At 29.4% G+C, this 15,533-nt stretch overlaps 3 protein-coding genes across 4 annotated transcripts in view; all 3 read right to left on the bottom strand.

Moving 5' to 3' along the window:
- LOC105452012 overlaps positions 1 to 8,110 on the bottom strand; it is a 15,132-nt gene extending 7,022 nt beyond the window's left edge. Inside the window, exons 1-13 of the mRNA XM_011692776.1 lie at positions 7,860 to 8,110; positions 6,492 to 7,010; positions 5,844 to 6,158; positions 5,497 to 5,668; positions 5,138 to 5,398; positions 3,323 to 4,489; positions 2,529 to 2,678; positions 2,224 to 2,364; positions 1,771 to 1,911; positions 1,493 to 1,693; positions 934 to 1,025; positions 708 to 856; positions 237 to 347 (exon numbers count right to left, since the gene is read on the bottom strand). Of these exons, the coding sequence (XP_011691078.1) occupies positions 237 to 347; positions 708 to 856; positions 934 to 1,025; positions 1,493 to 1,693; positions 1,771 to 1,911; positions 2,224 to 2,364; positions 2,529 to 2,678; positions 3,323 to 4,489; positions 5,138 to 5,398; positions 5,497 to 5,668; positions 5,844 to 6,158; positions 6,492 to 7,010; positions 7,860 to 7,928 (3,488 nt within the window). The 5' untranslated portion in view covers positions 7,929 to 8,110. The remainder of the gene's footprint in view (positions 1 to 236; positions 348 to 707; positions 857 to 933; positions 1,026 to 1,492; positions 1,694 to 1,770; positions 1,912 to 2,223; positions 2,365 to 2,528; positions 2,679 to 3,322; positions 4,490 to 5,137; positions 5,399 to 5,496; positions 5,669 to 5,843; positions 6,159 to 6,491; positions 7,011 to 7,859) is intronic.
- A 2,569-nt stretch (positions 8,111 to 10,679) lies between these two features.
- Positions 10,680 to 11,758, bottom strand: LOC105451992. Its single transcript, XM_011692749.1, has 2 exons — positions 11,616 to 11,758; positions 10,680 to 10,968 (listed from the first exon to the last, which is right to left on the bottom strand). The coding sequence occupies exons 1-2, from the start codon at positions 11,682 to 11,684 to the stop codon at positions 10,807 to 10,809; spliced, it is 231 nt and encodes a 76-aa protein (XP_011691051.1). The 5' UTR covers positions 11,685 to 11,758; the 3' UTR covers positions 10,680 to 10,806.
- Positions 11,759 to 12,511: 753 nt separating this feature from the next.
- On the bottom strand, positions 12,512 to 15,038 carry LOC105451993 (mitochondrial inner membrane protein COX18). Of its 2 annotated transcripts, XM_011692750.1 has the most exons (6): positions 14,377 to 15,037; positions 13,875 to 14,012; positions 13,623 to 13,770; positions 13,412 to 13,533; positions 13,181 to 13,291; positions 12,512 to 13,101 (listed from the first exon to the last, which is right to left on the bottom strand). In XM_011692750.1, the coding sequence occupies exons 1-6, from the start codon at positions 14,941 to 14,943 to the stop codon at positions 12,904 to 12,906; spliced, it is 1,284 nt and encodes a 427-aa protein (XP_011691052.1). In that variant the 5' UTR covers positions 14,944 to 15,037; the 3' UTR covers positions 12,512 to 12,903. The 2 variants fall into 2 exon arrangements, with proteins under 2 accessions (XP_011691052.1, XP_011691054.1); XM_011692752.1 differs by lacking the exon at positions 13,875 to 14,012 and having other exon boundaries at positions 12,548 to 13,101; positions 14,377 to 15,038.
- Between the last annotated feature and the right edge of the window lie 495 nt (positions 15,039 to 15,533).

Here is a 15,533-nt window from a genome sequence, read left to right on the forward strand (position 1 = left end):
AGACGTGTGCTCTTCCGATCTCGGCGATTGAAGCCTCTTTTCCCCAATGTTTAAAAATTCATATCTTCCAGAAAAGTAAAGATATAGACTTCGTTCTGGGCTCATCTTAAAGATGATTTTTGTGGCTATTTTTTATGAAATCGTGATTTTATTTAAAAATGGCCGTCGCCTGTTATGTACTAGTTTAATAAAAAAAAGAATTTAATATTCATAAATCTCTGTCTGACAGCTCTTACTTGCACGATTGAAATCTGGTTTCATTGCCGTGACATGTTATAGTATTTGCAGCGATCCAAGTTGGCACACCACTGCCATTGTTTCGGCCTTGCCAAGCCATTTCTGCGCCTCTATGAACAAAATAGTTTATACAATGTCACGTTTTCCATTGTCTATTATTTAATTATTATTCAAAGTAATAATAATTTATAATTAACAAAAACGTTGAAATACAACATATATTTATTGAGAAAAAGTAATCCCCTAATTTTTTGGACCAGTATATGTAATATTATTGTATCTAAATAAGAATTCCATTAAAAGTTAAAAATATATATAAAGATATCGTAAATTATCTTTATAGTTATTTAATGATATTGCAGATATCTAATATGTACACGTATATCTAATGTATAATATAATAGATACAAATTTACAAAAAGAAATTCCAACACAATTTTTAAAATATAATAATTTTTTATTTTATATACCTGATATACCCAAGTTGTCTACATAAAATATGAGCTTCTTTTAAAGTCCAACTATTTCTGGAATCGCATACAATGCCCCAACCAGGCAATATACCTTGTACCTCAACATAACCATTATTAGGCTCAGAACCGCCTCTCAATCGAATAGTCTAATATGTTAAATAAAATGTAATTTTTTATTATAATTAAATTTTTTTTCAATTTATCTTTATGTAAATGCTCTCACCTGACCAGATATAGGCGTCGGTCGAACGGACTTTTTTGAATGAGTTAATGGATGCACTGGCTGCACGTAATAAACTGGGAATGGAGGTTCTTCTATAATAATATTAAATAAATTCTTTATTTATATATTTTGTTTACTTATCACTTGTTTTAATAATATGAGATAATAAGTTGTATTGTTGGTATCATATGTGTATATATATTTGACATATTTGACGTATATTATATTTACACAAATATATTTTTATATATTAATGTTTCCATGCAAAGTTAATTAAAGTCATGCAAAAGCATGAGCAAAAAAATGCATGCAAAAGAATAAAATCAAGTTTATTTAAATTTATTTCATTATTGTATGATTATTGCAAATTTATTTTATTATTGCATGATTATTGCATAATTTTGACATAACAATATACAAGAAAGCAATTACAAAGAAAGCCATGCAAAAAAGCAATTTAAAAATAACTTACCAGAATTTATTTTTCACACACGCGTTCGAATACTCATTGTACAAATAAAAACACATAAATTTGCATCAAATTAAATCATTAACTTACTTTCTTGAAATGGAGCTGTTTCAATATTAAAAAGTTCGAGATCAGTATTTTTTGGACCGATTCTCATAATGACCGACGAAGCCGTCGTTGTTTTAGTCTTATTTTCAAAAACCAGCCTAGGCTTCCAAACATTTTTATCATCCAACACATCAACATCGTAATCATTTATTTCGGGTTCTATAATATTTAGAGATTTTAAATCTACATTACTTATTGTCATATTGCTATCCTACAACGATCATTTGAGTCACTAGATAAATTAAAATCGCTCATGTTACCAGAGTTTTGCAACTCTTTTTCTTTTGCACTTTCAAAATCCCGTCCTCTTCTTGACCATTCGAATTGTTTATTTGAAATTTTTTCTGTTGTCGTTGTCATCTGCAGCGTTGTCGTAAACGGTGTATAATTATTTTCAGTATCTGTTAAAAAAGAAAGTTTTTACCAAACGTTTGAGTATAAATTGTAAAATTTACAATTGTAGCTGTTGATTAAATTTTATATTTATAAAATTTTGAAACTTAAATTAAGTATTAAAAATATAATAATAATAAATTTTAAATATTTGAGCGTTAAAAGGAAAATCAGCAAGTAATATAAATGAACATTAAGCCTTATAAAAGTAATGTCTATTATAACAATCAAATAAAATATACGATAACGTATAATAATTAATTTAGATATACTATTAAAAATGTTATTGATAGATTTTTGATTGATAGATTTTTTAGTACTATGTGATTGGTGGATTTTTGAGTGCTCTTGATTATTCTCCATTTCTTTCGTAATGTAATGACCTTTTATGCCATTTACATCGGTATATATTCCATTTGGATAAAAGTTTGTTCTAGGATATTGAGTTGCATTCGTAGATTCTGCAATAAATTACAGAGCGTTGTGAAGCATGATTTTTATAAAATGTAATAAGAAAAGTGTATAACTATTTGAGTAATAGCTTGTATGTGCCAATTATATATAAATTTGTATTTGATGTGTATTTACTGTAAATCAAGTAAATAAAATAAATCCGCCTACAAACCTAAGTTTACTTTATTCTTTGAATTTAACAAAACATTTGTTCTTGATGCCCACTGTGCCATTTTTGCATCCGTCTCTTTATTAATTGTGCTTTGCTGATGTATATTATTTCCAAATTGTTGTCGTAATTTATCATCTTGACTAGCCATGCCTATATGAAACATTAAACTTTCTCATTTATATGTATATCTATATGTATAGTTATACAATAAGTTTTACGTTAATACTCTTTTTAATTAATAAATAAACTATGAATACGCAAACATATTTCGCACTTTTATTTATACATGTAATTAAATTTAATTATCATTATATATGTAATTGAGCCACAATATCGATCGTAAATGCTTCATTTTAAATATATAATATATTTATTTACTTATCTTGCTGTGTATATTTCTTATTTTTCACTATTAATTCATGAAATGCATTAACGTGTAATATAATCTCCATGCATCATTATATTTTATGCGTGATAAGTATTAAGAAGCACTATGATCCATTTGCATACTCGTATTGTTTTAATGATATCATGCTGACATAAGTCTTGTATATGCAGTCACAAAGTTAATTCATGCAGCGTGCAAATAATTGCCAATAAATTTTGCAACAGCACATTGTTCTAAATTATTGAGTATTATTAACTTATTGTGTATTAACTATAACACTTTTTAATCTTATTCAAAATATTAATGATAAATAAATAATAAAAAGTTATTTAATTAAATCTGAAATAAAATTAATCTAATAAAAATATAATAAGCAAAGATAAATTCAGTATTAATTTTTACGTACCTTGATCCCACGAATGTGTCTGAATTTCCGTTTGTACATCTTGTTTTTGTTGGTCATGCCACGTACTTGGTTTAAAACTAGATGATCCGTTAAGCTGGTTCCAAGTTATATTTTTTTGTCCTATCCAAGGAGGAGATAATCTATCTTGTCGCGATTTATTCTGATTCCAATTTTCAGCGAGTGGAAAAGTATGATTGAAATTAGGACGATAAAATTCTGGATTCGTTCTGTTATAGTCTTGCCTATTCGGCAGCAAATCATGATCGGTCCTTTGACTAGCTGACAAATCATCGTCAGCAAAAAGCTTTGTTTCGTTATGCTCATTATGAAACTGACTATTATCTTTATTGTATCCTTCAAAAGGAAAATATGGTTGAAATCGTCTTTTCTCTTGATCTGTTTTGCTCGGCGTAGCTTGTTCAGAATCATGATGACCGTAATCGGAATCAGGATAATGATCAGAATACCAATGACTATTATCTGCGTTTGGAGTATATCCTTGGTATCCTGGATTGTACCTTCGATCGTCAATAGTAGAAGTAGGACTACCTGAGTTCCAACTCGGATTTATTGGTGGATTTGATGTAGGTCCATAATTATGATAATGATGGTGATGATGATGATAATGATAACCGGGAGGATAATGTCTGTGATTATAACGATAATCTTGATTTCTATTTTCGTGTGACGATCCTTCTGGATGATCGGAATGATAAACTCGTTGTGGATTTTGATCAATTTTAGGATTTTTCGTCCATTGCCCATCTGAATGATCTTGAAACTCGTGATTGTGATAAGAGGATTGTCTCAAATTTCCATTACTTGGTTTCCATTCGGGATGATACTGTCCAAAATCTTGATATCGGCTTTCTCTATGTGCATGACCATGACCGTCATGATAATTAACAGTATGCTCAGAACGATCATAAGATGTCCTTGGAGTTGTCCACTTTGATATCCAAAATGAGCTTGAAGATGTAGTAAATGGCCTCCAGGTTGGTCTAAATGTTGGATATATTGTCGTGTTATATTCCGATTGAAAAGGATGGCTACGGGAGTTAGAAGTGTGATTGTAGCTTGGATTTGATCGTGATGTGGTACCTCGAATTCCAGCAAATGGGATCCAAGTAGTATCTTCTGTCCTGTGTACCTTATCATTAAATTTATCTGTAATCCAAAAGTTGTAATTAATAATAGATTCCGTTAAAAACAATTTATGATTATTTGATTAATATATTTCAAGCCACATGACATTTCATCGGTGACACTAGACTTTTTAATCAGGTTATTTGATATTTGGCTATAAAAGGAAACGCAATTATAAAATAATTTCTTATATCATGCTTGAATGCTATGTTATATAATTATGATATAGGTACAAAATATTAGTACAATAAGTCTTCTTCATTATAATAATAATAATTATTGTAGCTTATATAAATAAATATTATTGTAGCTTATAAACAGTTTATAAAATACTTTTTATTTAACAAATATAATAAATACAAACAAAAATAATATTAAAATAACTGTAGATCACCGGTGATTAACGCGGCATGTTGAACAAGCCATTAAAAATTGACACGATACGGAATTGAATGTGTTAATAATTATTTGGATCAAACTGTATTGTGATTGTTAGATTAGATTCTACAGATAATATAAAATATAGAATTTGTTAAAATAGGCTTTGCAAATACATGCATCATATTTATTATTAGTTTTTCTCGAGATAAATATAATTGCAAGTTATTTTGAGAAATATACTAAATTGCTAAAATTAACAGTTTGCATTATTTGTTATAATTAATTTACCTGTTTTACAGCTGGGTACGTTATATGGCCAATCACAAACTAATGTAACAGGATTAAAAGCTGTTCCAGGACCACAGTCCATCACATAAGTAACACCGTTTGCACATTGAAGAAACTTTTTACACGTCTCTGGATGAGCCAATAATCCAGTAAAATCGGTAGGACATGTGATTTTTTTTACTTTGATATATTTTGCATTATCATGTCCAGAATTTAAATGTGGAGGTGTAAGTGGCATTTTTTGGTCAAATTTAAATATATCTGTATAACATAACAGAGATATAAATAATAACTTTTTATTATTTTTACGATAAAACGAATTATTTCTTCCAATATAAGTAATTATTTATTGCAGCTACCTTCACAACCCTTTACATTATGCGGCCAATCACATACACCAATAGCGGGATTGAAAACTGTTCCAGGACCACAATTCATAATATAAGTTGCACCATACGCGCATTGTATAAATTTCGTACAATCTCCATGATGCGGCAATAAACCGATTAAATAAGGTGGACATTTTGGTTCCTGTCAAATACCAAGTAAATCAATAAAGTAGTGAATATATCAGTAAACAAAATATCCAAAAAAAAGAATACATTATTTAAATCAAACGCAATATCATCAAAGTCAATAAATGTGAAAAAACGAAATAAATTTTGATTTATAATTTATAATAATAATACATTGTCAAAAAACGTACTTGCAACTTTTGTGATTCTCGATTAATTTGGGATTCAGAATCTGACTCTCTGAAATATTCAGATTCATCCTCGTAGCATTTCACTTTGTGCGGAAAATCGCATTCCAGAGTGTGAGGATTAAAGTGAGTACCTGGAGCGCATGGTTGAACAAGTGCACGACCCTTCCAACAATTAACGAAAAATTTGCAATCTGGAGGATAAATAAATTGCCCTGTGGAATTGTCATCAGGACACTGAACACCCAATCGAGAATTATATCGAGCTACTTTGTGTTGTGATTTTCGTGAAAGGAGTAAATTTTCTTTTCGTGGTTTCTGTATATAAAAAGATAAAACCAATATTATTACAGTGCAAGCATCAAACAATGTTATAAAATAAAGATTAAAATAAACCTAAAATTTGTTGTTTAAAAATCTTCATCCAGAATTTAGTATAAATTTTTATTTCAATTTAAAGCGAAATTTATATCAAAATTTATTATATATTTTTACAATTTGTATGTTATTTGAAGAAAAAATATGTATATAAATTTATCTTATATTTCATAATCAGTAAAGATATTTTAAATAAAATGATTATCTTGCGTAATATGGAATATAAGCAATGATATTATAATGCATGTTGTTTAGACGTAAAAACAAAATTACCATGCTATCAGTAGCAACGCCCTCATACAAATACTCATTTTCAAATTCTGCGTGCGTTTTTTTGTTCTCGTCATTTCTCAATGACTTATGCTCAAAATCAATCTCGTTTTGAGGTCGAATGCGATTTTCATATTTTGATTGATCATCCTTAAAATGTCCGTAATTTCTTTCAATCTCTGTCAAATCTCCGTATTCAAAAGGAAATCTCAGGCTTTCTTGTTGTTCCGACTTGTCAAATTTGAAATTGCGCTGTTGTTTTGAAACTTCTTCAGAAATTTGTTCAGAGACTTGTTCAGGAATGTCAATTTGCGTTCTTTGTTCAATTTCGCTGCCCGAAGCCTTTCGCCAAGGGCTCCAATTCTTCGTGTCAGATTTTGTAGTAATATTGTTCCGTGATTGATACCATTTTGGAGAAGGAGATGTTGTTTGAACACGAAATTCTCTTTCAGTTGAATGCCAAGGAAGTATTAATTCTCGACGCTCTGGCGGTTTCGTAGTTGTCAATCTTGGATCATAAATCTGGGTGATAATAAAAATCGATAAAAAAACATCAATTTTGACAATCGATAAAAATTAGCCGCATTTAATTTAAATATCACACTTTACTTTCGCATTATCTTTGTTTATATCAATACGTACGAAAATATAATTATTTATATATATTTTTTTTAAATTATATTATGTATATTTTACGATATGAAGAGACTTAACTAATAATTTTTGAAAGTTCTAGCAATGTAATTAATTATAATATTTTAATAAAAATTAATGAAACAGATTTTAAAGATTTAAAAACATACATTTTCAGTTTTTATTTTATGTCTTATTGTATGTTTCTGCAGACTGATTGTCACATCTGGTAGTAAATTTACGTTTACATTACGTTTCAGACATATGTCATTACATAACATTGCGATTGATCGACGTAAATAAAGTGTTTTATAATCCAATTCATTCAAGTTTTGATCTCTCAAATATCACACTATTTACTATATAACTACTATGTATCATATTATTATTGCATTGATAAAAATATAAAGCATATCTTTGTTTTCATTAAACTATCAATTTAGAAGTAAAAATAGGCTTTCTCGCTCTATCAATTTTGGAAAAAATAAGATTAAAAATTTCTTATTAAAAATTCGTATTTCTGGACATATTATTATATATGTAATGAAATATTAATATTTGTTGGTGACGCCCAATTTATCATATTCTTTTTATTTCAATTTTACAATTAAATCAATCCAGAGTTCACATTTAAATTATAATTTTAAACACATGAGTGTCTCTCTTGTATAAAATAAAATAAAAATGATTGCGTATATCACTAAAAGTCACTTGCAAGCAAACAATCTCACCACATACCGCGGAAGAAAAAACAGCAATATAAATGAGGCAAAGAACAATGAAGAAATAACTAAAACACGGCGTCATTTTCGATACATCCACGACACACCGAACATCGTACTATACTGATCTTCAGCTCTTTCTAAAATCGTAACACCGAGTTTAAATGTTAAGCAGAGCCGCTTTAAGAAGCAGATATTGATAAACTCGCGAGGAAACAAGTACTCTGATTCATAGAAATCAAAGAGTTATCAGTTAAAGAGGTCAAAGATCAACAAAAGATAATAAAACGGAAAGAGAAGGAGAGATCTCAGCTTGAAATGTATGCTGATGCGTACGCACAGAGGAATAGAATAGAAAAAAAGGACACCGGCAACATGAGAGTCGACACAATAAACGAACGACTGCAAACAGAACTATTTGCCAATTGACGGTGTGTGAGTAAACTTCTGCTTGTTGATAATTATTACAAGCTAGCCTTATAAAGAGACCGACGCGAGAGACATATAGATAACACGCGCGAATAGCATACTATCTATATGGAATGACATATGTACAAGGATGCTATTTCATGCGGAATTTTATTGAGCTTTTTGGAATTTCGTCATACGAAATTAGAAGAGATTAATTTACAATATATATATATATAAATATATATATATATATATATATATATATATATATTATTTTAACACAATCTACAGTTTCCATAAGAGTTTGAAATTGCCGCAGTTATCGGATCTGCGTCGGTGAATGCAAGTGTGGATAATTGGATCGAAAACATAAGTGGGATTGCACGTCTCCAATTTGCACAGGCTGGATCTACAATGTGCTCTTTGCTTCCTGCTTTTTGCTTTTTACCTTCTTTTTCTGCTCTTTGACCATTTTATCGACAATCGCGTTTCTTGTCGTGTGTTTCAGCTGTCTCTTTCGAATTAAGTTCATCAACATTTAATTATCCCGGGCGAAAATAAAGGATTGGCCGATATAAGAGGCAAAAAGGCAAGTGTGGTAAAAAGCAAGAAACAAGATGCAAAGAACACATTGTAGATTCAGTCTAGAGTCGCTGCACATTATATACATCCTGTAATCCTCCGGGTATGGCAATACTGTCTTCGACTTGTTGTCCTACGCAAAAAACATTATACAAAAATTTACAAAATAATAATTATGATGCATAAAATATAACAACTACATTAATTTTTAAACAGTTTTTTTTAACAAAGAGTTACATCTTTTTTTATTCTTGGTTTATTAAATTATTTATTACTTTCTTTTACTGTTTATACTGGAAGAAAATAAAGAGTTTATATTAGTCTTCTATATTAATCGATGGAACATATTTTCAATCATCACATTGCTCTGTAATATACATCTTTAGCTACAAGTAAAAACAAACGTTGATATAATATATTTTCGGGACTGGCACTCTATAAACTTTCACGATAAATCTTTTTTTTTTCTTAGACGCATAATTTATGTAGGCCATAACCGTTAACTTCTGCCGGAACCAGTAAAGTTCAACACTAGGATTTTATTGCTGTCGTTCATAATAACTTGCTGAACAAAAGCATTAAAATCCTAGTGTTGAACTTTACCAGTTTCAGTAAAAATTAACGCACGGTATACGGTCTGCGCATAAACCAGTCTTATCTCTCATAAGAGGAGAATTCCGAAGAATTAATTATTACATGATTATATCTTCCCGACAAGAGATGCCAACTACATCACTTATCCACTAAAAAATTCCATCATAGCCTATTTTGATCTGGATTGGGATGGTCCCTCATCACCAGCAGCATACTACAGAACTCTCTCCAAGTCGCGTACAATAAAGAGTGCCATGTGTCTCCAAGGCAACCTTCTCGAAAGAATTTATGACGAATCTAGTCAACTCAATCTTATTATTAATTTAACTGACAATGAATTATTTTTACCTGTTTCTTCAACTGTAATAAAATTAAAGAATTAAACAAAGCTATAATTAGTTAATAAAATCAACTTAAAACTTTTCTGTGATATTTTTTTTAAATTACCGCTGTATAAGACAATAATGAAAACCAACAGTTTAATAAATTAAATTGTAAAACAATTTCATGAGAAAAATATGAATTTTTTAAAACTAGTATATCAATGTTTCTACGTTCTATATAACATACATATAATATACATGTACAAAAACATTTTAATTAACTTATATTCACTCACAACTTTTAGTCTCCTGGTTGCAGCAATAAAGTGGCAATAGTATAGTATAGAAGCAACAAAATTACTAAACGGAACGATATTCTTATGTGATTCTGAAAAGCTATTCAGGCACAATTGTAAGACATGATCGAAAAATTGTGATATTTATGTAGATCGCAGTTTAACGAAAGTTTCTTCAGTGCATGTCAATTATCACTGCGGAAACTGTGTTCTTCTCCATGTATATTTTGCTGATAACGAGTTTATCTGAAGTTGTAAAAAATCGGTTATCTATTTGAAATACATAAATGAAGGTCGCGTTCGCGCTATAATATTCTTTTCGCGTCCGTGCGTCAGATCTCGTTTGATCGTTCCTATTATCACTATTTCTCGTTGTATCGACGGTATATTTGCTATTATAAACAACGATGATAGTTTACCGTACCACTCTCGATGATCACGCAATTATATGTTTGCAGTTTGTCGACGCATGCATTGTCAATTTACATGCGAAAATAATTCGCAATAACTCAATAATTTTTTAATTTTTAATTATGTTATTTCTAAATCTTATTTTATTTAATTAGTAGCAGTAGAATTGCTCATTATACTTATAATGAGATAGAGTTTCAATAAATAGAATAAACTTAATTTAAATTAATGTTACATAGTTTTATTTACACAAAATGTGACAAGTATCCGTTAAATTCGTTCAAACAGGAATGAAATATTTCGAAATAATGCATCTTTTCAATAACTTTTTTGTAAACTAAAATTCTCATCCACGATTGCCACATCCTCTACGGTCCCTCAGAGGATAGTCACAAGTACTTATAGCCGGATTAAATTCGGTTCCTATTCCACAACTTAACACAAAGCAACCACTTGCGTCACATTGTTGATACTTGCTGCAATCACCCGGATAAGGTATTACATGTGCCTGTAAATGAATAAATCATCCAATTTCAACCATTTTCATAAAGAAGAGAGAATAGCTGGTCAAAGTGAATAAAAAAAAGAAGCATTTTTTTTCTATTAAAAACAAATCTAGAAAGCACTGAAAGCTATGAGGGTACATAAAAATATAAATATAAAAAAAATACCTATTATCTAAATGTTTGGCAAATGTTTTACCAACAGCATAAATACAGCTTTAACTATATACATATTTATTTTTACTTATTTTATAATCTATATTGTAGGTATAATCTGCTATTTTGTACTGTATAAAATCCATAAAGTACATTACGAATCGTATATAACAATTTTATCCATAATTACATATTATTTATTAATTAAAATTATTGAAAAGTATTGTTTCATGTATTAAGAGATTAAAAGAGACAAAAAGAGACATGTAAAAGTATAGTGATGTACTTGACAGTATACGTGGAAATATGAGCAAGTATTATTCCGTAATATCAAAAGATTCAAGCAAATACAAATAGAAATGTAAAAGTAGACAGCTAGTTTAAATCAAATATTTCTAACAATAAGAGTATGTGCAGCCCTGCTCTTATTCATATGACCTTCATTAACGCTCACATTAATCTTTTAATATGTAAACTGTTTACATATAGTACTTACTTGAGATTGTGTCATTACAAACGGTGCTGTACACAGCATCAAGCATAACAAAACTGCGTAAGACTTCATCTTAAAGATCGTCTTTTAATCGTCGTTTGATTTAACTCAATTGCATTCCTTCATCAAGAAATCGACTTTATATACAAAATCTTCGACAGATACGATTAAGGAAATATTATGTTATCAAATGTGTTTTTGCTATTGCGTTTCTTGTATTTTCGTTATCTTTAGTTCATGCAAAGGGTAAAGGTGATATGAGTCGACATTTCACAAGTACATCAACGGCAATATTTAAAAGAGAAAAATGTACCTGCTGTCGCAATAAAATTCTACGAGCTACGTTACGTTATCAATAAAAACGCGTATTTTTCAGTATTTTTTATAGAATTGTTACGAGCAATTAAAATTAATAAAACATAAAACGTAATACTTATTTTCACATAATAATTAAAAAATATAAAGAAAATTTCGATTGTTTTAGAAAACATTTTAGAAAGATATTTTAGAAAAACTTTAGTTATATTACTTTTTTTCAGTTTTGTAGTTTTCGTCTATCCACTATTGTATGCGGCTTCTATTTGTAGATAAAAACGTGCTGTCTGTGTCTTAATTTATGCATATCGTTTGATAAAAGTATAACTTTGTTGCAAATTTTTGGTGTTATAGCAAATTATTTCTTCACTAATGAAATGATAACGCATGTAACGATAACGTCCTTATTATATTCTGTTATTTTATGAAGTTACTTTTCATTTCCAAAATTTATTTATAAAAATATATTCATAAACATTTCTTTCAAATTACTAAGTATATAAAAGAACTTTTTTTTTTATTTATGAATACTATACACAAAAGTTTACAATTGTTAATTAAAAACGTTTTAAAAAAACTGTCGATTATTATTTATGCAATATTTTATTTTATATACATACTTATATATTATTGAGTGAAGGAGCAGAACTCATGTAGGAGGGCGTTGTTTGGTGATACACACAACGATAGACCTAGGGGCAGACCAAGAAATCGCGGCTGGTAGTGCTCGATACTGGAGGACATAAAATTACTAAGAATAAAGGATTGGAGGATTAAATCCAGGGGCCGTGAGGGTTGGAGGCGAATTCTTCATCAGGTCAAGGACTTCTTTTTAGGTCTGTTATGTCGTAGAAGAAAAAGAATTATATATTATTATTTTAAAATTCTTTGTACATATTATTTAATATTTTCTTAAAAATTATTTCGCGCGCGCAAAATATTTGTACAAGTGACTAGCTCATAAAATACATATTTTTCATATTTTCGGTGGATTTTCCACTTTGCTTTCAAAATGACATCTAGCCGCTATCCTATTACGCAATACCAAATATGGATGTGGTGATTCAGATGTAGTTATAGGCACTTTTACGAAACGACGTAAGTTTGGAGATAATAAAATTAGATTTTGGAAAAGACCAAATGCACTGCTAGTTGCCCAGTACAAGCTCAAACACTGCAAAAATATATATATCAGATTATATCTTATGCATATAATTACTATTCACTTTATAACAAGATTTCTTGAAACTCACTGATGGTACAGACATAGCAATAGGGACCATTCCAATTGTAACAATTCTCATGAAAATGGTCAAATATCTCTGCCATTTTGTCAATTCTTTTACCCTACTCATACAAGTTATCTGTAGGATTATAAAATTAGATTGATATAAAGAACCAGAATATAATTAATTTTTCAGATTTGTCTATAATATTTATCAGATATTAATTATATTAAATCAGAAGTTATATTAAAAACTTACTTCTATAATGGCTAAATTAAATAATCCCATTGCTATGGGAAGTACAAACGAGTCTGGTATAGTTAAATTAGATATCCAAAGAAATCCATCAGTTGAAAATTCCTGATAAGTAGTATAAGCACCTGATGAAACAAATATATTAGATATGTACTAATTATTATCTTATTTTATTTTATTCAAACCATTATTTTACTTTTATTGTCATACATACCAGCATCCTGTTTAGGTAGCATATAACAAAAATTTCTAATAGACATTGATAATGATATCCATAAAGGTACTTGCACCAGTATTAATAGACTAGCTTTAGCTGGATGGCAATTTTCCCGCACAATCAATTTATTCCATTGTTTTTTCATCTGAAATAAAAATGGCAAATATTTGAAGATTAAATATTCTAACCAAATTTAATTGCCCTAATTAATTCAGTAGCTTAAAATAAACAAGATTAAATATTACCTACAGAGTGATTATACAAACGTGTAGCATATTTTTTAGACCAATTATATTTATGTATTCCAAAATTCATCTCTGTCTTCATCTCTTTAACTATCTCATCCATTTCATATTTGAGATTTTCCAATTTTGCAAATATATATAACTAAAAATATCATAATAAAAATGATTAAAAGACTTAAAAATTGCATTATAAAATTTAAAATATACAATAATTAAAAAGATGTAAAAAGTTAATAATGATCAATTTTTAATATAATTTTATATTAAATAGACTAATTGTAATTTTTCATGTGGTGTTAATTTATTTAAAGCTCTGAAAGGAATAAATATAATTCACAAGAAAGGAAATAACTATTTTATATAACTATGAAAGCCTTATCATTTTGTTTGTTGTATACTAGTTATATCTTCTTTTAGAGCATATTGTATGTATATATAAAACAGAAGCAGCATATATCATAAATATTTACTCATAACGTTTATGGGTATAATATTTAAAAATCTACCTGATACAAGGATAATGGTAATGTCACCGTTGTTCTCATTATAATAGTGGCAAGTATAATAACTGACCACCACGGTAAGCCCGTATAATCATGCACCAACAGTAAGGAATCTTGTGTGAGTTTAACAGGCGCACTCTCTGATATCACTTTAAATACACCATTAAACTGTGTTGGAACTTGAGCTTCAGCGATAGAATCAACTCCAACATTTGAAATATATCTGACACTGTTAAAATACTGACTACTGTGATAAGTTTTACATTTCACATGTTTCTTTCCATTATACAATATTATATGGGAAATAATTCGAGGATAAGACACACATAAAAAATTATTCTGTATTCTTGAACTACATTTAACTGTGACATTACTAACATTATTTAACATCGACTGATGATTGTTGAAAGTCAAATCTTGTGCAATGTGTGTACGAGATGTACTATAATCATTACAAACAGTATAAGATGAGGCAGTTGATGTTACGTTAAAACAAGTGGCATTACGATTGGCAATTTTGCTGACTCCTTTGAGCCGCTTCAAGAAAACATCCAAGTTTTTTATTTTCATAATAAACTTTGCTCACAAATAACAGTCGAAAAAACATAAAATTAAACACACATAAATTTAAAATTAACTTATTATTTATATACTACACTTTCTTTTTATTTATTACTTTAGAGATATATAAATTATATAATCCAAATATAACTACGAAAAGTTTTTTAAAACATTATTAATACAGACAACAAAAGTAAGGTTATGTTACAGTGTATAGTCAGAAACTCTCTCTGGTATAGTGCAGAGAGCACGGAGTACGGACACGCGCCACAAATTATATACCCGCGGAGCAGAAAAGTGAATGTTGCTATACAGTTTACAACCATTCCTACAGAGGGCGATAATGCCCTATGAGGACATTTCAAAGAGATTATGTATGTATGTACATTTTGTGCTGTGTTCAGACTCTCCACCTGGATGCATCCAGATATCATTTTATCCCTGTTGTTCGCTGAATGTTAAACAAGGATAACATGATACCCGGGTGCACCCAGCGGGGAATCGAAACGCAGCCATGGCATCGCTCCGACTTGCCGGAGTCGCCGCGGTCAATCAATTCGATCGAAGGAATCTCGCGAGGCACGCGTCGTCCCGAGTCG

This window comes from Wasmannia auropunctata, unplaced genomic scaffold (assembly GCF_000956235.1).
Source record: "Wasmannia auropunctata unplaced genomic scaffold, wasmannia.A_1.0 LD336039.1, whole genome shotgun sequence".
Taxonomy (NCBI): domain Eukaryota; kingdom Metazoa; phylum Arthropoda; class Insecta; order Hymenoptera; family Formicidae; genus Wasmannia; species Wasmannia auropunctata.